General features: G+C 44.7%; 1 protein-coding gene across 4 annotated transcripts in view; it reads left to right on the forward strand.

Moving 5' to 3' along the window:
• Positions 1 to 10,033: 10,033 nt before the first annotated feature.
• The window catches only part of KIAA0319, a gene marked incomplete at both ends in the record, with an annotated part of 68,881 nt that continues 56,577 nt past the window's right edge, over positions 10,034 to 22,337 (forward strand). For all 4 annotated transcript variants that reach the window (XM_084228829.1, XM_084228831.1, XM_084228830.1 and 1 more), the window contains 2 exons: positions 10,034 to 10,088; positions 20,228 to 20,994. In XM_084228829.1, coding sequence (XP_084084955.1) covers positions 10,034 to 10,088; positions 20,228 to 20,994 — 822 coding nt within the window. The remainder of the gene's footprint in view (positions 10,089 to 20,227; positions 20,995 to 22,337) is intronic.

Below are 22,337 nucleotides of genomic sequence, written 5' to 3' on the forward strand. Positions count from 1 at the left end.
ATTTATTTATTTATGTATACAACAATTGGGGTACAGGCCAGAGATGTGGGAGGTGAGAGGATTCACCAGATACAGAGCAGGGAACAGAACAGGCAGATAAACTGAAGTACACTGCTGAGGGAAGCTGTGGGTGAGTCAGGAGAGGTCTGCTGTGCCATGTGGGTAGCTCCCTGGCCGGCCGGGGGCTCAAACTCATGCTGCAGAGGCTGCGGACAGTTTCACAGCACTGCGCTTAACCCGTTGTGCCACAAGGGAGCCCCCTGTTTTAATGATAGTTTCTTTTACTGTGCAGAAGCTTTTTATTTTGAAGTCGTTCCAGTTGAAGTTCAGATCTTTGGTTATATTCTTTTCTCCATGAAGGGACTCCCTCTCTGACACGCTAATATAAATGGAATAAACATTTGTAATGAAGCCAAAAAGGACAATGTAGGGAAGGGAAGGTACCTGTGTGTCTGTGTAAGGCACAAAAGAGATTATTTGAAATGAAAACTCAAGAATTGATGATATAAACAGTAAATTAAAAGGTGGTGGAAAGTGCTAGAAAGAAGTGTTGAAAGTATCTAGTTGCACCTTCAGAGTACTTGTTGGGATTGGGAAGGTGGACAGGAAACTTGTTTTGTAGCACTATTTGTCTTTAAAACTGATTAATTCAAATGTTAAGAGTTAACATTACCTAGAGTAAAAATATCTAAAAACGTATTCTGTGTTCCCACTCCTCTCTCCCACCTGCTCAATTTCTATTTTTGTCTCTCTGCATACATCCCTTCTCTTAGTTTATTTCAATTTTGCATGATTTCATTTTGCAGATACTACAGATAGGAATCCTATCATCTTTTTTTTTAGATTCATTTTTATTTATTTATGCATACAAGAACTGGGGTGTAGGCTAGAGGTGCAGGGTTGAGAGGATTCACCAGAGACAGAGTAGGGAACAAAACAGGTGGGTCTACTGAAATACACTGCTGAGGGGAGCAGTGGGTGAGACAGAGAGGTCTGCTCCACCATGAGGGTTAGCTACCTGGCCGGGGATCGAACTCATGCCACAGTGGCTGGCGATAGCTTGGTAGCCCTGAGGCTTTAAGCCCTGCACCACCAGGGAGGCCCCAGGAATCCTGTCTTCTTCCCGTATGTTACACACTGTCATCACTGACCTAGCTTTTTTTTTTTTTTTACTTAATATATGAAGATCTTTCAACAGTATGTCTGTGTATATATCATCTACGTATGTATAACATATATTATTAATGATATGTTAATATTATTATATGTTAATATAATTATATACAATAGAACATTCATGCATGCATTGTATGTTATCATAAATTATTTAATATGTGTATTACACAAGACTATGTGTGCATATGTAGTATATTTGAATATATGTTTGCATGTGTTGTGTCCATGTATGTTTACATATGTATAAAGTAGCAAAAACACATACAATAACATGTGTGTGTAATTTTCTTTTACAGCTGCATAGTACTCCATGTCCTGGATAAATCATAATTTGTTAAAACTGTATCAATATCGAATGACATTGACATTTGGGTTGTTTCCACTCTTTTATTATTAACAAAGCTATAATGTACCTATATCTTTTGCATGTATGAAAATAAAATCTAAAGGGCCTCCCATGGTGGCACAGAGGTTGAGCGCTGGGCTGCGAAGCTGCCCGCAGCCTCTGCAGCGCTGGTTCAACCCCTGGCCACTGGCGAGGGTCCCACATGGCGCACAGACCTCTCCTGCTGCACCTGCTGCTCCCCTTAGCAGTGTATTTTGTCGATCTGTCTGTTGTGCTCCCTGCTCTGGCTCTGGTGAATTTTCTCGCCCTCCCATGCTTCTGACTGTACCCAGTGCTTGTATAAATAAATAAATAAATAAACAAATAAATAAATAAATAAATCTTTAAAAAAAAAAAAAGAAAACCCAAAGTAAGAAAAGAAGTAAGGTGATTAAGTTAATATTAAAACTCATAATAATTTGAATCCACAAATTGTGGATTAGCTAACTTTTTCTTACTGAAGGGGAAATTTTCCCTTTACTTATTTGTACATGTGTTCATTCAACAAATTGGAGCTTCTGACTTAGGGCCAAGTCCTCTTTTAGTTGCTGGGAATATCTTTGCCACCAAAGTCTTGCTCTTGGGGCTCACAGCAAGGTGGTGGGGTACTAGGTTTTAAGATGCTGATTGAGTCACTTGGCCAAGAGGAGGTGTGACAGGCAGGGATTGGCTGGTAAATAAAACAAAGTCATTCATTTTGCTCTACCTAATGGCTTAGATTTTCTATAGTAGACATTTATTGCTTTTGTAAATTTGGAAGAAAACTTTTTTTCTTAAATGGAGAGAGACACATAAGGCAGCACAGAATAGTGGAAAGAACTTACTCTGTGGTGTTAGACTCCTGAATTAGTTTCCAATTCTTGGACATCTCAGACTATAAAATGGGGACAATAATATGCAATTGGGGAGGCTGACGATTAAAACTGTTGTATGTAAAGTATCAGGGGCATTATGCAATAATTTTTGCAAATGTTAATTGTGCTTTTTTATGTATGTGTGCTCTTGTGTACCCCTAAGATTTTGATGCACTTAGATTATTCTCAGAAGTGCACATAAAACTTAAGAACTATAAAAAATGGTTTATAAGATTCATTAGCTATATTAGCAGCAAATGAAAACATAGTTGACCGTGCCTTTAAATATCTATTTCAAAAAACTGAAAAGCCAATAGAATCACAAGTGGGTAGTCAGGTGATAACATGCAAAAATGAACATACCAGGGGCCTCCCTGGTGGCGCAGGGGGTTAAGCACCGCACTATGAGGCAATCTGCAGCCTCTGCAGCACGAGTTCAATCTCCGGCCAGCCAGGGAGCAACCCACATGGCGCAGCAGACCTCTCCTGACTCCCCGCTGCTTCCCTCAGCAGTGTATTTCAGTACATCCGCCTGTTCTGCTCCCTACTCTGTCTCTGGTGAATCCTCTCAAACCCCCGCCCCCGCCCCCGCATCTCTGGCCTGTACCCCAGCTCTTGTATGCATAAATAAATAAATCTTAAAAAAAAAAAAAAAAAGGAACATACCAGCATTAGCATTAGTAGTGAGAAGCAATAGGAAAATAGCTGGGGAAAATATTCTATGCACAAGAGCACAAAACTAGAGTTTTCCTGAGCAAGGAATAAAATGTTGTTATACTGTTGAACAAAAAATGAGCAGAGTAAACGTAGGCCCTATGTTTATGTGTGCAAAGGCTGAATGTAAACTGTTTCTCTGTTGTGTATATTATACAGTGTTATTTTGTGGTGATAATGTGGCCTTGGGACATCTTCAGAGGAGGCAGCAGTGACTCCAGTGTGGAGGCGGAAAGCTGAGGAAGGCTTCTTAGAATTGGCTTTTGGACTCCTGGCAGGATAGGGGAGACAGTGCCAAGAGATCGGCAGATGTTAGAAAGAAGACTGAGCGGGCATGGAATGGTGGAAGGATTTACACTCCTCTCCTGAGTTTCCAGGCTATTTCAGGACTTTTAAACACTGGTTCCTGTCATGGTTTTGTAACAGGGTGGTCCCCAGAACAAGGGAAGTTCCAGGTTCCCTGCCCCACCCAAAGGAGGGTAGAGCTGAGCAGGGAGGAGAAAAAGCTAGAGGAGAGACTGAGGAAGGAGGGAAGCAGGATGGAGCCAGAGGGAGACCTGGAGGAGGCACATGGGGCCGAGAGACACGTGAAGAAACTACACTGGCCTTTTGGTCATCGACTGGGAGACACAGATGTTGGTGAGACCCGTGGGGAGGGGACAGTGGCGGTTTTTGTCTTGATTGTGATTTTGCTCTTTTCCTTCCAGACTTGTCTGGTTGTTTCTGATCCTTTTCTGGTGGTCCCCACTGGAAGGTGCTTTAGACTAGTGGCAGGCTTTGGGGCCTTGCTCTGGGCCAATCCCATTTGGGTGGACTTTTACCCATGAGGGGATGGGTAACTTTGGGTGCTTGATTTAGAAACTATATCCTTTGTCTTTTCTGTATTGTTTACTAATTGTATGAAAGTCCCTTTCCATTCAAGTCTTACATGTTTTGTGTTGATGTTGCAAATGGCAGAACCCATTTAGAGCAGGCAGGTTTGGGGCTCAATCTAACAGATTGAGCCAATCTGTTTAACAGGCAGTTGGCCACAGTCCAGGAGGCCTGTTATGGGGCTCTGGGGCTGTTCTTACTTTGTTGACCTGAGTTTATTGGTTACTCCAGTGACTTTTTACAAGAGCAGAAGAGAACTCAACTGCAGTGAGATGCAAAGAGAATATGTGAGTGATATGTTTCCTCCAAGTCACCGCAGGATATTTCTGGGCAAACCTTACCCCAAAACAAGGTAGTTCTGAAGAAATTACCAGAAATACTGGATCTGTTGTCACATACAGATTTTTTTTCATACACTCGCTCCAGCTGAGATGAAAGCTGCCTTTGAGGAATAATTTATTTCAGAGGACCATGGCAATTCTCTCTCTTTGAAATAGGGATTACTGACTTCGTAACATTGAAACTTAAATGTGAATTCACCCCCCGTTTTTGCTCAGTGATTTGTTTTTCAGGTCTTTCCATCACATTTGTTCTTTCTTTCACTTGAACCATGGTAACTCCCTGTGGTCTTTCTCTTGTGGACAAATTGTGCTTATATTAAACAATTTCATAAATCAGTGAGCAATCAGCAAACTGCTTAGTCAAACTATCATTTCTATGAGTGAAGTACAAGCATCAACTCTTTTTCTCTAGGACCTTGGGAGTAGACTGAAAGGGTTGGCATGGTAAAGAAAAGGAAAGTCAGGCTAAGTTTCTCACAGGCAAGAAATTTATTGTGCTCACCAGGGAGGTTCGCCGACCCCCATGGGGGTCGGAGAAATCACACCTGTTGTGGGATAAGGGCAAGCTTTTATAGAGCAGAGTCTGGCCTTGGAGGGAGGTGGAGAATGCAGAGTTGAAGTTGCTTTTCAAAGAAGTTTTTCTCTCAGAACTGGTTGTTCTTTCAACACTGCTTATCAGGGCCCGTGCAAACCCAGCTCCCAGTATGCAGGTGGCAGCAGTTTCACGTTCCCCCCCTGAACCCCATCTCTGCTCCGTCCTCGACCTTACATAGACCTTCTGGGGAGAGACATGTACTAGCTGCATTCTAACCTCAAGGGGCCTAGACATTTTCTCATAACTAGAGCTGTCTGACAAGGCTCATGTACTGTACGAACATGGCCTAAATATTGCATAATAAAAAATGACTTGCCTGAAATGTACATTTATTTGGGAATGCTATTATCTTTAAATTTGCTAAATCTGGTAGCCCTAGTCATACCTCACACCCTCTGTCTTCTGTGCAGAGGGAGTCCCTGCCTGAATTAACCTCATGTGGGAGCTCTAACAGTTGAAATTTATTGGGGTTCTTGATGCCAAGGGGGAGCAGGACATGTGCCTCCAAAATAGGACAAAACGAAATCAAAGCAAACCCAAGGAAAATGACTGCCAAATTGAGGCTATTAGAGGGAGAGGGAGGATGGGGGTAGAAGGAAAGCAGAGAGGGGTAAAGGACTTGGGTGCGTTGGTGGGGGTTGAGTGACATGCATCTGTGGAGGTGTGAACCCATTCACCTAAATTATACGCAGTGTTGTAAACCAATTACTACTATACCTCAATTAAACAAACAAGAATTAAATTTAATTCTTCTTAAATTCAATTTAAAAAAAACATGCGACCTTGGTGTATTGATTACTAACATTGGTAATTTTTAATTTTTATTTATTTTTTTAAAAGATTTATTTATGCATATAAGAACTGAGGTGTAGGTCAGAGGTGTGGGGGTGTGAGAGGATTCACCACAGACAGAGTGGGGAGCAGAACAGGCAGATCCACTGAAGTACACTCCCGAGGAGAGCAGTGGGCAAGACAGGAGAGGTCTGCTGTGCCATGTGGGTCACCTCCCTGGCTGGGAATCGAACTCATGTTGCAGTGGCAGGTGATAGCTTGATAGTGCTGAGACTTAATCCCTGCGCCATCAGGGAGGCCCCATTTGACCCTATTTTTTTAAAAAGTTGCTATCTAAAGCTTTTTTAAAAATGAAAATTATAATTGTATTTTATTAATACAAAGGTTAGATCTGTTCCATTTAGGAAAATAATTAGGAAATAGAGATACAAAAGGAAGAAAAAAAGAAAGGGAAGAGAAAAATTTTTCTCACCCTGGGAGGGATATTTCTTTCAGACCTTTGCTGGTATAAAGTTGATCCATGCAGAGTTTCTGTATGGATTTGTACTATTTATGATGCCTTGAACTTGTTAAGCCTTATTTTCAAAGGCCTGTTTAACCATTCAGATTCAACTTTACCTTGATCCAAATTTTTTGGAAGCTAGGCAGGCTTTCTGTGTGAATTCTGTAAGATTTTTCTTCTTCTTTTGTGAAGAGAAAGGTGGTGAAAGGTGGCCCCTTTTTTGAAGACATAAAACAACAGGAAGGTGTCGAAAGGTGGCCCCAAGAGAGGGCATGAGTCTATGAAGAGAACTGGGAGATTCAGAGAGTGAATAATAAGAAAGGAAAGTCTTCATAACCCAGAGTGAAAAATTCTTTTTTTAAAAAAAGTATTTATTTATGCATACAAGAACTGGAGTACAGGCCAGAGGGACAGGGTGAGAGGATTCACCAGAGACAGAGTGGGGAGCAGAACAGGCAGACTGACGAAATACACTGCTGAGGGGAGCAGCGGGCGAGCGAGACAAGAGAGGTCGGCTGTGCCATGTGGGTCACCTCTCTGGCTCGCCGGGGAATCAGACTCGTTGCAGTGGCTGGAGATAGCATGATAGTGCTGAGACTTTAATCCCTGCACCACCAGGGAGGCCCCTATCCATGGGATTCTTGACCAGCTAACCCTGATTGTCTTCCCTACTATCTACTTTGCATATCAAACCACACTGCAGGGAAAGGAAATTATTAGTGACCAACTTTATACCACCTGGTGTTTTTCCTCTGGGGTTTTAGGCATGAGGCTTATGGGACTCTTACCAAATATTTATATTCTCTACTAGGTCATATTGAAGCCAGTGTCCTGATGACCTTTATTATCCTGGCATATCCTGGCATATCTCACCGACCTCCCTATCTTACCTCAGGTCCCCTTCACTGTCATTCCTTTCCTGTGTAAGTCAGCTCATTAACACTAGGCCTTTGGAGGTGCTCCTTTCTCCTCACAGCACTGGCTAGTGGTGGTCGTAGGCTGAGCAGCAACCCTGTTCCATGTGGCCAATGAGAGCAGTCAGGGCAGGTCCACAGGAGGCACCAGGTGATCTGTTTGTTGATGAAGACTCAACAGCGAGATGGGGCCTCCCTGGTGGCTCAAGGGGCTAAAACACAGAACTATGAAGCTATCTGCAGCCACCGCAGCACGAGTACAATCCCCAGCCAGGGAGTTGACCCACATGGTGCAGCAGACCTCTCCTGATTCACCTGCTGCTCCCCTCGGCAGTGTATTTCAGTCAGTCTGCCTGTTCCGTTCCCCACTCTGTCTCTAGTGAATCCTCTCCTCCTCTACACCTCTGGCCTGTACCCCAGCTCTAGTATGCATAAATAAATAAATCTTAAAAAAAAAAAAGACTCAACAGCAAGATCTAGCAGCTACAAACACCCCTCATCCCTAGAATGCTGTGTTTGCTCTTGCATTTAGTCTTTTTGTCCATTTTAGTAGTCCTGCCACATCATTTTGAAGAACTATTGGGAAGGCCTCTTTGGGGTGCTCCCCACTCTTTATCATCTTTAGTAATCTTGTAAATTTCTAAATATACTGAGATACTTCTGCAAAGGGGGGTGGGGCAGGGAAGGTGAAAAGTCTTGTTCTCTCCTAAAAGGGTGAGCATGTGTAGATGGGGAGGGAGGAAACAGTGGGGGTGGAGAGTCAGTGGTGTGAGCTGGAACTAAAATCTAGTTTATCATAATATACCAGCTTGCAATGCACACTCATTAAGAAACACTTTGTCTAGATGTGCTGCCTCCTGGAAGCCCTTTTTATACACAGATCATCCTTGACTAATGAGGAGGTTACACCCCCCATCATAAGTTGAAAATATTTTAAGTAGAAAATGCAATTAATGGGGGCCTCCTCAGTGGCGCAGCAGGTTGAGTGCAGCGCTGTGAAGCTGTCTGTAACCTCTGCAGTACGGGTTCGATTCCTGGCAGGCCAGGGAGATACCCACATGGCGTGGCAGACCTCTCCTGTCACGCCCGCTGCTCCCCTCAGCAATGCGTTTGGTCCATCTGCCTGTTCTGCTCCCCACTTTATCTCTGGTGAATCCTCTCGCCCTCCTGAGCCTCTAGCCTGTACCCCAGCTCTTGTATAAAAAAAATCTTTAAAAAAAAAAAAAGAAAATGCAATTAATACACCTACCAGCTAAATACTCTTGATTAGCCTGGCCCACTGTAAACAGACTCAGACCACTTACTTTAGTCTACAGTTGGGTAAAATAACCTAATACATAGTCTATTTTATAGTACGGTTGAAAAGCTCTTGTAATTTATTGAATTCTGTACTTAAAGTGAAAAACAGTATTTAGAGTATGGGTTTACCCTCATGATCACATGACTGACCGAGGCTACCACTTTCCAGCACCTCCAGAGAGATCCTATAAGCATATCACTAGCCTGGGAGAAGAACAAAATTCAAAATTTGAAGCATAGGTTCAACTGAATGGATATCGCTTTTTGACCCATGTAAGTCAGGGACCATCTGTATTTGAATCCACACTTCTCACTACTGGTCCCTCAGGCTAGAGCAAATTCATGAATCTTTTTGAGCCACAATTTCTTTTTTTTTTTTTTTTTAAAGATTTATTTATTTATTTATACAAGAACTGGGGTACAGTCAGAAGCACGGGAGGGTGAGAGAATTCACCAGAGACAGAGCGGGGAACAGAACAGGCAGACTGACGAAATACACACTGCTGAGGGGAGCAGCGGGCACGGCAGGAGAGCTCGCCAGCGACCGGGGATCCAACCGGCACTGCAGAGGCTGCGGGCAGCCTCGCAGCCCAGCACTCAACTGCTGTGCCACCAGGGAAGGCCCCTCAGTTTCATTTTTAAAGCAGAGATAATAATATTACCTGGGTTGTTGTGATGATCACGCTGAAGAAAGTGCCAGGCAAAAATAAAGTGCTGATATTTCTATATTTCAATGACTCTGAGATGGCAGTGATTGTTAAGATGAAGCATTCTTTGAAAGATCACTAAGAAAGAAGAAAATCCTGTTAATACACCACAGCACCTACGTTCTAGTTCTCCACATCGGAAGAGGTTTCTTTGGGCAAATGTTTATCATAAACCATTCCTGTGCATATGTTAAAAGAAACTGTAAGTGAATATAAACTTTTAAGGTATTCATAGTCACAATCTTAGTGCATTTCTACTGACTCACCTGTTGGCTTCTGCTGACTCACCTGTTGACATCTGAGTCTGACTCTGCCTTCAAGAGCAGGGAGATTGCAGCATTTAATAGAGAGCTTCAGACTGTCTTCCTTCCAAGCCTCTCAAGCCAGTTCCGCCTAGTCAATATACTGGCACTGGGCATGCTGTGCATCCATTTTCTGTTCAGAGCTTGATCCATTGAAGACATCCCAATTTCAGAGGTATTCACGAGTGTGAGATATCCGCGTGTTAGAATTCATGAAATATATTGGGGTTGACCCCATCTTCCATAGATTTGAGCTTATACGGAGAGAAAGCATGAACTCTTTGCCTCTTTTTAGGGACAATACTTGCCGTTTGAACAAACTTCCAGTGGATGATGTACCTAAAATAACCCCTTGTTGCTTCAGGATAGTCTTCCCATTGACATGAATAAATGATAAAAACAACTGTAGGTTTCTGCATTTACCTACTCTTTTTTCACCCTCCTGTCTCCTTTCTGTTTTTCCTTTGAAGTTCTGGAGGCCAAATCTGGCCCCCAAGAAGCATCCAAAGAAGCCTGGTAGCACCAAGGGCCTCTCAAGCCTGACTCAGAAACTTGTGGCCTCCCGCTGTGTGAAGTGGAATGGCGCCTCCTGCAAGTGCACTTTCTTCGTTGCTGCTGCTGGTGACCCTTGCAGGTAGGAAATGTTGTAACAGTGTCACACCCGAGCTTCCTGTCTTTAGCTTCAGCAACTCAGATCAACCTGAGGAGTTGAAGATACTGTGTGTTTGCTTTCCAATAGAATTCTTACATGTATGACAAGCAGAGCTCATGCATGAGTAGTTGCCTGGAAACGTTTTCTTTTATTATCATAACTATTTTGGGAGAAATAAAATCTCATTTCATATAGACTAGGAGACTGTATACAAAAATTGCATAGTAGATCTTTATGGGAAGCAAATGATCGAGCATCATATATCTTTATTTTCATATATTTTTTGCTTATAGTGGACATGCCCTGGCATAAAATCATTGGTGAGTGGCCTCCCTGGTGGTGCAAGGGGTTAAGTAGCAACCCTATGAAGCAATCCGCAACCACTGTGGCACAAGTTTGATCCCCAGCCAGGGAGATGACCCGCATGGCGCAGCAGACCTCTCCTGACTCGCCCGCTGCTCCCCTCAGCAGTGTATTTCAGTCAATCTGCCTGTTCTGTTTTCCGCTCTGTCTCTAGTGAATCCTCTCACCCCCCTCCACCACCACCCCCCACCTTTGGCCTGTACCCTAGTTCTTGTATGCATAAATAAATCTTTAAAAAAAAATCATGGGTAAGCATCAGTTCTGGTGATACATGCCCCACTGCTTGGCCAAGCCCCTTTGAACTTACCGTGGACTGAGGGTGCAGATATGTCCAGGAAACTTATTTCATGTCCAGGGTTTGTCAAAGTGTGGTAAAACCATAACAAGTTTTATCTGATAGTGACCCTTTTTAAAATTTGGTTTTCCTAAGGCCCATCCACACCTAGCAAAGCAGAACTCCTGTAGAGTGTGGCTCAGGAGTGAGCAAGTACCAGGAGTTGATTGTGAAGCATCCACATTTTGAGAAGCACTGTTTTAGATTGTTCGATTCAGAAGATGCTACCATTGGAAAATGAGACCTGTCCTTCCCCGTAGCTTCTTCCCCCACCTGATCTATTGATCTTATTAAATTCATCATTTCCTCGTGTGCAAAACAAAATATTCCTTTATTCCATGCTTAATGGCCCCTGTACCCTGGGAATTACTGTTGTGAAGGTTTGCTGCTCTTTCCCCCCTTCTCTCAAATCCTTACATTTCATTCCTTTTTGTCTTTTTTTTTTTTTTTAAAGATTTATTTATTTATTTATACAAGCACAGGGTACAGTCAGAAGCGCAGGAGGGTGAGAGAATTCACCAGAGCCAGAGCGGGGAGCAGAACAGGCAGACTGACAAAATACACTGCTGAGGGGAGCAGCGGGCGGCAGGAGAGGTCTGCGCGCCATGTGGGACCCTCGCTGGTGGCTGGGGATCGAACCGGCGCTGCACAGGCTGCGGGTAGCTTTGCAGCCCAGTGCTCAACCCCTGCACCACCAGGGGAGGCCCTCATTCCTTTTTGTCTTGAGAGGTGTTTTCCATTAGTTCAAAATGCCTGAGTTGTTGACCTCCAGACAGTTTGCCTGTCTTCTCTCTCTATTTACCCTTGACCACATACTAACCAATGATTCCATTGATTTGTCAGTAATTATGGTGTGCTTACTATGTACGTGCATTGGGCTAGGGGTTTGTAGTGCATACTGAAAAGAAATAAAAATGGGCCTCGCTGGTGGTGCAAGGGGTTAAGTCTCAGCGCTATCATGCCACCACCAGTCACTGCAGTACTAGATTTCCAGCCCGGGAGCTGACACACACGATGCAGCAGACCTCTCCTGCCTTGCCTGCTGCTCCCCTCAGCAGTGTACTTCGCTAGATCTGCCTGTTCTGTTCCTCATTCTGTCTCTGGTGAATCCTCCCACCCTCCCTGCCTGCCTCCCGACCTCTGGCCTGCACCCCAGCTCTCTTGTATGCATAAATAAATAAATCTTTTAAAAAAAAGAAGTAAGAAAGCAGAATGAGCCATCCAAATTTGGGTAACCAAAACAGTCAGGAGGCTATTGGAAGGTCAATCTGTTATAGGACAGGGAGAGGGGCAACCCAAACCCCGCAAACCTGCCTATTCTACATGGGTTCTGCCATCCGCCGCATCAACACAAAACATAGGAGACTTTAAGGGGAAGGAACTTTAATACAACTAGGAAACAATACAGGAAAGGCAAAGAGTCTAGTTTCTAAATGAAGCATCCAGAGTTACCCGTCCCCTCGTGGGTAAAAGTCCATCCAAATGGGATTGGCCCAGAACAAGGCCCCAAAGCCTGCTACAAGTCTAAAGCATCTTCCAGTGGGGACCCACAGAAAAGGGTCACAAACAACTGGACAAGCCCGGAAGGAAAAGAGCAAAATCAACATCAAGATAAAAGCTGCCATGGTCACCTCCCCACGGGTCTCACCCACATCTGTGTCACCCAGTCCACGACCAAGAGACAAGCGCAGTTTCTTCACGTGTCTCTAGGCTCCATGCGCCTCCTCCAGGTCTCCTGGCTCCATCCTGCTTCCTTCCTCAGTCTCTTCTGCAGCTTCTCCTCTTCCTGCTCAGCTCCACCCTCCCTTGGGTGGGGCAGGGAACCTCCCCCTTTCCTGGGGACCACCCTGTTACACATCCAGGTCCACCCAAGCACACCTAGGCATGGCCACTTCCCAGAAGACACTGAAACCAAGCCGGCTAGCCAAAGACATTGATTTGACAGGACAAATATTTCAACCAATTACTGTTTGACTGACTTCACCTAATTTGCACATTATTGCACTAATCATAACTCCACTTCCATAAAGCTTAATTTGCAGAGTGGAGCAGAGTGAGAGCTATCCTGCTTTTTCTTTCCTGGCCTATTCCCGTCCACTTATTGCTAATATGGTGTTATATGTTGTTTGCTTTGTTTGTTTAATTAATGAAGTAACGTTGCTTTATAACATCTATGTTTCAGGTGTATGCCATTGAAAATCAGTATGTCTGTAAACTAGATTATGTTCATCACTAACTAACTTGCCTTTCCTATGTGTATGTCGGCCCTTCCATTCCTAGGTGACTTGGAACATGATTCAGGGCTTCTTGGATCTGTGTCTCCTAGACTGCAGTACAGATAGAAGCCCAGATAGATGCCTCTTTTGGGGAGGGAGAGGGGGTTCCAGCTTGACCAAGTTTCAGTTTCTTTTTTTTAAAGATTTATTTATGCATATAAGAACTGGGGTACAGGCCAGAGGTGCAGGAAGGGGCTGCTGAAAGGATTCACCAAAGGCAAAGTGGGGAGCAGAACAGAATGACTGAAATACACTGCTGAGGGGAGCAGTGGTGAGACAGGAGAGGTCTGCTGCGCCATGTGGGTCACCTCCCTGGCTGTGGATCAAGCTCATGCTGCAGTGGCTGCTGATAGCTTCATAGTGCTGACACTTAACCCCTTGTGCCACCAGGGAGGCCCCAGGTTTCAGTTTCTTGATTAACAGCATTAACATAGGTGAGTTTTCTCTAATCTCTTCAAGAACTAACTTGAGTGAGCCTAATAGATTATGAAGTAAGCATGGCAACTTGGCCCAAAAGAATGGTTCACTAGTAGGGACTCTCAGCTCCTCAGACTTCTTTTTTTTCTTTTAAAGATTTATTTTATTTATGCATATAAAATCTGGGGTGTAGGCCAGAGGCACAGGGTTGGAGGGTGAGAGGATTCACCAGAGACAGAGTGGGGAGCAGAACAGGCAGGTCTACTGAAATACACTGCTGAGGGGAGCAGCGGGTGAGACAGGTGAGGTCTGCTGCGCCGTGTGGATATCTCCCTGGCCGGCCAGGGATCGAATTCGTGCTGCAAGAGCTGCCAATAGCTTGATACTGCTGAGACTTAGCCCCATGCGTCACCAGGAAGGCCCCTCCTCAGACTTCTTTATTCAGCATTGAGATCTGCTTAAGGCAGTCGGTGTCCTTAAGTCAGACACCTCTAGCATCTTGACCTATTGCAGCAATAAATTCTAGCCTTTTACCCAGGCAAGGGAAGAACAAGCGGTACTTCAGGAATTCTGAGATCAGGAATAGCTTTATTATTCATGCATCAGGTCTTAGACCTGGGCAGCCCTAGAGGTCTGAGCATGATCTAGAGACAAAGGGTCTCTTTTATACACAACTATCTGACATGGATAACATCGATCAGTGAGCACAAAAGTTCTTGACCAAAGAGGGAAAAATGCAAATATCCGATGGCCTGGGAGATCAATCAGCCTGGCCAGTGGTCTGACCCTGTTAAAATGTCACCTCCTTTAGATATGCTTATTAAGGAAGCCAACTTGTTATTTACACACTTACTTTGCATTATTTACTGCACCGGGCCTGTGACTCATTAGCAGGAAACAGGGAAGATTTTATTTGCTTAGCAGTTCCCTTTCAGACTGAGGTTATCAGCTTCAGCCCATTTGTGCTTAGTGTCCTGAGGACAACACCTGGCAAGTGACAGCGCCCTGCGTCTGGCTTCCTGTGTGCCAATTGAATGGATCTCAACACTTACCTTTTCTGCTGGGACACCTGGAATTGGTTATCCAGCTTATCAAAGATTTTATTGTCAAGATTGTCATAGCAATTCTACTGTGGACCTCAACCTCCGCATCCTGAAAGAAAACTCTAAGATGCTATGTGCTTTTGGCTTGGAAGATTTGGGAGATAAAGCTTTGTACTGATGGAGGCGGGTAGAAAATTTGAGAAGGAGGCATCCCAAGACCAGAAACTGGCTCAACAAGGCCACAAGCTGGAGGTGGGGGTAGAAGCGATTAACATAGTCATTAAACAAACTACAGAAAGTATCCGAGGCACAGAGCAGAGGTGGGGGATATGGAGATTGAGGGCCATTGTGACAGAATCACTGAGCCTTTCAAATCTACCTAGCCAAACCAAAAATGGAAGAACTCCTTAGGTTCCAACCCTAGAAATAATTAATTTAACAGCAGTTAACAATCCCACAAAGGGATGAGCCCCTCCCAAAATGAAGAAGACTGTGTCAGTGCAGTCCCCTCCCTGGCAAGATGCAACTGCCCCTCCTGCCTGTGCGTGTGCAGGGCCTTCTAATCACCACCCTCCCTTTGCAAAGCAGCAGAGGCAGTTCTGCTCCCTGGGCTGCCCGCCTGGGACTCTACAGGCGCCTCTTTTAACAAACCTGCCCCTTTTAGGGCCAGCTTGTGTCCGTGCAAGCATCCTTTACTTCCCTTCCTTTTTTAAAAAAAATAATAAACCCGCCCTTTTGATATAACTAAACATCTCTGCCTCGTGGAGAAACTCGCCGCTTGCTGCTGAAAGGGGAGCTCTGATGAAACTTTTCTCAGAGGTAACCCAAGGATGCTGCTCTGTGAACTAAACACCTCTACAAAGTGACATCATGTACTGCTGTCATTCCCATTCTGTAATGGATCTCACACAAGAAACAATGAAGATGTAACAGGGTGGTCCCCAGGAAAGGGGGAGGTTCCAGGTGTCCTGCCCCACCCAAAAGGAGGGTGGAGCTGAGCAGGGAGAGAAGAAGCTGCACAGGAGACTGAGGAAGGAGGGAAGCAGGATGGAGCCAAAAGTAGACCTGGAGGAGGCACATGGAGCAGAGAGACACGTGAAGAAACTACGCTTGCCTTTTGGTCGTGGACGGGGTGACACAGATGTGGGTGAGACCCGTGGGGAGGTGACAATGGCAGGTTTTGTCCTGATTTTGATTTTGCTTTTTTCCTCCCAGACTTGTCTGACTGTTTCTGACCCTTTTCTGGGGGTCCCCACTGGAAGATGCTTTAGACTTGTGGCAGGCTTTGGGGCCTTGTTCTGGGCCGATCCCACATGGATGGACTTTTACCCACGAGGGGATGGTAACTTTGGATGCTTGATTTAGAAACTAGATTCTTTGCCTTTTTTGTATTGTTTCCTAATTATATTAAAGTTCCTTCCCATTAAAATCTCATATATTTCGTGTTGATGTGGTGGATGGCAGAACCTATTTAGAGCAGGCAGGTTTGCAGGGTCTGGGTGCTCCTCTCCCTGCCCTGTAACAAAGAGACTGGAGGTAACATAGGACCTCTGATCATTAGAAAAAAAGAAACTTAAATGCACCGTTTGTTTGTTTGTTTGTTTGTTTTAAAGATTTTTTTATTTATGCATACAAGAACTGGGGTACAGGCCAGAGGTGGGGGGTGGTGAGAAGATTCACCAGAGGCAGAGTGGGGAGTAGAACAGGCAGAATGACAGAAATACACTGCTGAAGGGAACAGCAGGCGAGACAGGAGAGGTCTGCTGCACCATGTGGGTAGCTCCCTAGCCAGGGATCAAACTCCTGCTGCTGTGGCTGCGGATAGCTTCATAGGTTGAGTCTTAACCCCTTGTGCCACCAGTGAGGCCCTCTAAATGGACCCTTTTGATGCTGTAAACCAACATGTCATGATGTTGCCTGATTGTTTAATGAGTGTGATTACCCCTCAAGTCCAGTTCACTTCCCCTGCAATATCCCCTGGTATACTGCAAACTGCATCTTGCGATTCTTGCTAAGTATTTGCCTTACTTGCCTAGTCATTGTGGTCACATTGTTTAAACTAAAGGTAATCGTTAAAACCAGCCTTATAGCCCATGGCTTATTTTGATCTTTCAAGGATCTGTTCCTTTACATTTAAAATAATGGCATTATTTTTCAGTTATAGTTGTATGTTACTTAACATATTCAATTACTCTCAAAACCATGTATATGCAGATAGTATTTGTGGTTTCAAAGAAAATTCATCACCTTTTAATATTAGTTAACCTAGAAAATACTTTGGGTGTGATTAAGTTCCATTAATTTCTCAGTACAATCTAGGAGTAAATTTTTATGTCCTTGATGTTTTTCCCTTGACACTGAGAAAATAACACTTCTTGTTTTTCACAGTTTTCAGTCAAAATGAACTCTGAACGTTATTCAGCTTAATAATAAGTGGGCCAGGTCAATAATAAAGAGTAGTAACATCTTGAAAAAAAAAGTGATCTCAGCTTAAGAAACAAAATTCAGCTGAGCAAATTTTAAATATTTCACCAACTTTATTCAATACTTCATGAATCCAGCAGCATCCAGTCTAGCAAGTAGAAAGGAGCTGGAGGGAACTATACAAAATGAATTTTATAGGCAGAAGGAAGCTGGAACAAGGAAGTTATAGTAGACAAAAAACAGGTTGGCTATTGTAGGGCCATTTTTTTTAGGAATGGCAGGAATCTGTCAGGCAGATTACCTGACTGGTACTGATTAGGTGATTCTGGAATGCTGGTATAAGATTCCTTCCTGGGAGAGTCAGCTTGGACTCTTAGCATAAGAGTGGAACTTAGCATAAGTGACTCCATTTTGGTCTGTTGTCTTGTTTGTGACCATATATATATCTAAACAGCCTTGTTGGGGGCCTCCCTGGTGGTGCAAGGGGTTAAGATGGCAGCACTATGAAGTTATCCGCAGCCACTACAGCATGAGTTCCATCCCCAGCCAGGGAGCTACCCACATGGCGCAGCAGACCTCTTCTGTCTCGCCCGCTGTTACCCTCAGCAGTGTATTTCAGTCATTCTGCCTATTCTGCTCCTCACTCTGTCTCTGGTGAATCCTCTCAACCCCCACCGCTCTGGCCTGTACCCCAGTTCTTGTATGCATAAATAAATAAATCTTGAAAAGAAAAAATAAACAGCCTGGTTGGTGTATGGAGGTCCCCACTTCCAACCTAACAGAAAATTGCTGAGTTGTGTGTTGCAGGCTTCTGCTGTGAAGTCTCCCTTTCCCTCCTCTAACAATTTACTTGCCTCAGAATCACATGTTTTGGGCCTTCCTGGGAGCACAGGGGGTTGAGCGTAGGGGGTTGAGCCTTCCTGGGAGCACAGGGGGTTGTGAAGCAGTCCACAGCTTCTACAGTGCGGGTTCAATTCCCTGCTGGCCAGGTAGATGCCCACATGGCGCAGCAGACCTCTCCTGTCTCGCCCGCTGCTCCCCTCAGCAGCATTTTTGGCCCGTCTGCTTGTTCTGCTCCCCGCTCTTTGTCGGATGAATCCTCTCACCCTCTCGTACCTCTGGCCTGTACCCCAGTTCTTGTATGCATAAATAAATAAATCTTTTATTAAAAAAAAATATCACAGGTTTTACCCAGTACAGTGGTTTCTATCATACAGTTTTACAAGTTGGCTTTTGAGTTTTCTGGTAGCCAGAGACAGAAATGAAACATAACAGCTTTTATGAATTATGTTGTCCAAAGGTGACCCAATGAATTTTCAAAGCAAATAAGGCATATCCTAGTGTCTGCATTTGAGAGTAATTTCTATCTTGGCTCTTCATTTAAAGGCTGCTCAGGGAGGTAGTGGTATCTTTGCAAACAAGGGCAGTATTATTGAGAGCAGAGCTGGGAATTGGAAATGACCTATCTCTCTATTCTACACTCTTTGACCTTGGTTAGAGATCTGTTATGTTCAGCAGGAGCTTCACAAGTTCCCCATGTCCAAGATTAAGCTTTTCTTTAGGAAATAAAAGGCAAAATCTATTGAGGTGATTTTTAGAGATATATTTGCACTTGAGAAAATATCTCTATTGAATTAAAATGGAATTGCTACCTCATTGATGAGAAAATGCATATCCGTTTTATCTAATTCCTATTAAATTGGACCAATTAGACATTCCTATAGAGTCAATGTTTGGCATTGAGTGGTTTTTTTTTTTAAAGATTTATTTATTTATGCATATAAGAACTGGGGTACAGGCCAGAGGTGTGGGGTGGAGGGTGTGTGTGAGCAGATTCACCAGAGACAGAGTAGGGAACAGAACAGGCAGACTGATTGAAATACACTGCTGAGGGGAGCAGCAGTGGACGAGACTGGAGAGGTCTGCAGTGCCATGTGGGTAGCTCCCTGGCCAGGGATTGAACTCATGCTGCAGAGGCTGTGGATAGCTTCACAGTGCTGTGCTTAACCCTTTGCGCCACCAGGGAGGCCCCCATTGAGTGATTCTTAAACATTTATAACAACCACAGTGTGTGTACAGTTAAAATTAAATGATTCTTGTACTATATGGAACCATTTCTTTAGAAATATAAGAGAATTCTCTTCGTTAGAGTTAGAAGTAATCTCTGTTACTATGAAAAAGGTAACAGTTGTTAAAACAATGATCGGTGATGGGTCTTCGCTAGGAAAAAGATCTCATGCCATTCTCATCTCTGCAAGAGAACCCTCACACAGTGCTTCTCAATTTATTTTTATTTCCATATATCACAGACGCTTTTGTAAAAAATAAAAAAGAATTCAAAGAAAGTGATCCTGCACGAGGCTTTCAGGCAATGACACATTACTCTAGAAGTTTCCAAGGACCTGGGTTTCTGTCCTTTTGTCATGGGCTGATGCCCATCTCACTGCATCCGCAGAGACATGCTTGCATGGCACTGCCCTGATATCTGCTGCAGCTGGCGATTGGCAGCATTTCTAGGCCATTATTTAGACTTGATGAAAGCTAGTTAGCTATAGACCTGTATTAGGGAGAAGCTTTTATCTCCTTTGATAGTTCCCTGTCAACTGATCTGTCATAAGGAGAGCCAGTGAGATTAAAAAATTTCAGTGTGGGCTTTTGTGGTAGCGCAAGGGGTTAAGCACAGCACTATGAAGCTCTCCGCAGCCTCTGCAGCACGAGTTCCATCCCCAGCCAGGAAGCTACCCACATGGCACAGCAGACCTCTCCTGTCTTGCCCGCTGTTACCCTCAGCAGTGTATTTCAGTCAGTCTGCCTGTTCTGCTCCCCACTCTGTCTCTGGTGATTCCTCTCACCCCCCACACCTCTGGCCTGTACCCCAGTTCTTGTATGCCTAAATAAATAAATCTTTAAAAAAATTCAGTAAACAAAAATAATAGGATGTTATTTCTGGAATCATTTTTATAACTGAATGTTGAGTAAGGAGGAGCAAGATATTATAAATATTAAAACAATGCGCAGTAGAAAAAGGATGCTTCTGTTGATTAAGTGGAGCAGCATTGTATGAAGCGTGTGGAAGGTTAGTCAGACATGGGTAAAATGGAAGGATGGCTGGGTGGAAGGACAGGAGGGACAGGTGTGTGGACAGGTATGTTGATGGATGGACGGTAGGAGAAAGAAAAGACTTTCTCTACCAAATGCTGTTATTTGCTTGCCAGCTGTGATAGCTGCTTTTCTCTTGCTCATCAGAGCCCACCTTGTTTGCAGGTTGTTCCTGTGCACAGTGCAGCGAGGGGAGGACTTATTCCAATGCAGTCATTTTACCTAACTTGGAAACCACCAGAATCATGCGGGTGCCTGAAACCACCCCCGTGGTGGACTGCACGGTTGCTTGCTGTGACCTGTCCAGCTGTGACCTAGCCTGGTGGTTTGAAGGGCGCTGTTACCTGGTGAGCTGCCCACACAAAGCAAACTGTGAACCTAAGAAGATGCGCCCCTTCAGGTCATATCTCACGTTTGTGGTCAGGCCTGCCCAGAGGCCCACCCAGCTGCTGGACTACGGGGAAATGATGCTGAACAGAGCTTCCCCATCTGGCATCTGGGGAGACTCACCTGAGGACATCAGAAAGGACTTGCCCTTTCTAGGCCAAGATTGGGGCCTAGCGGAGATGTCTGAATACCCGGATGACTACACTGAACAGGAGCAGGACCTGGTGCAGCCCATCAGCAAGCAGGAGCCCCGAGGGAGCGCTGAGGACATGGATTGGGGCCTGTTGCCTGGAGGTGAGGGAGGTTTCAACTCCTCCCCTGGAGAAGATACTGCTCCATCAGCAGAGGCACAGAGGGAGGACACCAAGCCGCAGTCCCTGGACCTGGAGCACCATAAAGTGAATGAGTCCACGGGAACACATGTCTCAAAACACTCTCCAGAGGGAAGGCTGTTGCTTCCTTCTGTGACTCCATCTTCTGGAGACGTATTGGAGACAGAGACTTTTCAGCTCCAGGAACAATCTGGCAACAGCTCTGGAAAAGAGGTGGGTGCAGCTGGTGTGTGTTTGGGGATATGGGGGTGGGGTTGGGTCATTTAGGCTGTGGGAGCACAAGCAGGTTCCTTTTGTGGGGGCAACTGTCTCAGATGTTGGCCAGAAAGATGACTCTCTCAAAGGCTTTCAGGCAACAAAACATCCTGTTCCTTTGCTGTGGTTTTGTGGCCAGGGTGTTTAAAAGAACAAAGAGTTCTTTTGCCTTTACCAATCAGTCACCTAAGATGCTGTGAAGCTTCTCCCTCGAGATGCCTCTACCTGGAACGAAGGTGGCTGCGGATTTTGTAGAAGTGCATATGCACAGCACATATACCACTGTACACGGCATGTAAGCCCACGGGTTTTGAAAGCTGTTTGTATTAGATTTCTTCAGGACCCGGCAGATACTTAATTTGCTAGAAACTCACCAGTGAGATAAATCAGAGGGAGATTAATGTCAACCTAGATTTCAGGTGGCAATTAAAAAAACATCACATTTCTTGATTGCAATTTAGGGTATATCAATTCAGGTAGGAAACATAGAAAGTACCCCTGGGGGGGGATAAACTTAGAGGGGTTTATGAAACAAAAGGAGGAAGGTAAATGATTAAAGAGTTGATTAGTGTTCATGGGCTTAAACTATATCTGTATTGAATAGGTTATTTATTCTCTAAAAAGAGACCTGACTAGACGGAAAGCCAATAATTATCAGTTCTCAAACAATTATTTGCTTGATTTTTTTTTTTTTAATTTTCTAGAGGCATGTCTTATTTATTTATTTATTATTTGTTTGTTTGGTTTATACATGCACTGGGTACAGTCAGAAGTGCGGGAGGGTGAGAAGATTCACCAGAGCCAGAGCGGGGAGCAGAGCAGGTAGAAGGACCGAAGTACACTGCTGAGGGGAGCAGCGGGCGGCAGGAGAGGTCTGCGCGCCATGTGGGACCCTCCTCTGGTGGCCGGGGAGCAGCCGGGGATCGAACCGGCTGCAGAGGCTGCAGGCAGCTTCGCAACCCAGCGCTCAACCGCTGCGCCACCGGGGAGGCCCTGCTTGATTTTTTTTAAAGATTTATTTATTTATTTATGCACACAAGAACTGGGGTATAGGCCAGAGGTGTGTGGGGGGGGGAGGATCCACCAGAGACAGAGTGGGGAACAGAACAGGCAGACTGACTGAAATACACTGCTGAGAGGAGCAGCGGGCAAGACCAGAGAGGTCTGCTGTGCCATGTGGGTAGCTTCAAGGCTGGCCAGGGATCAAACTTGTGCTACAGTGGCTGGCGATAGCTTGGTAACACTGTCTTTAACCCCTGGGCCCACCAGGGAGGCCCCCGCCGGCTCAGTTTTTAAAATGG

The sequence above is a fragment of the Talpa europaea genome, assembly GCF_964194135.1.
Source record: "Talpa europaea genome assembly, chromosome: 2".
Classification (NCBI taxonomy): domain Eukaryota; kingdom Metazoa; phylum Chordata; class Mammalia; order Eulipotyphla; family Talpidae; genus Talpa; species Talpa europaea.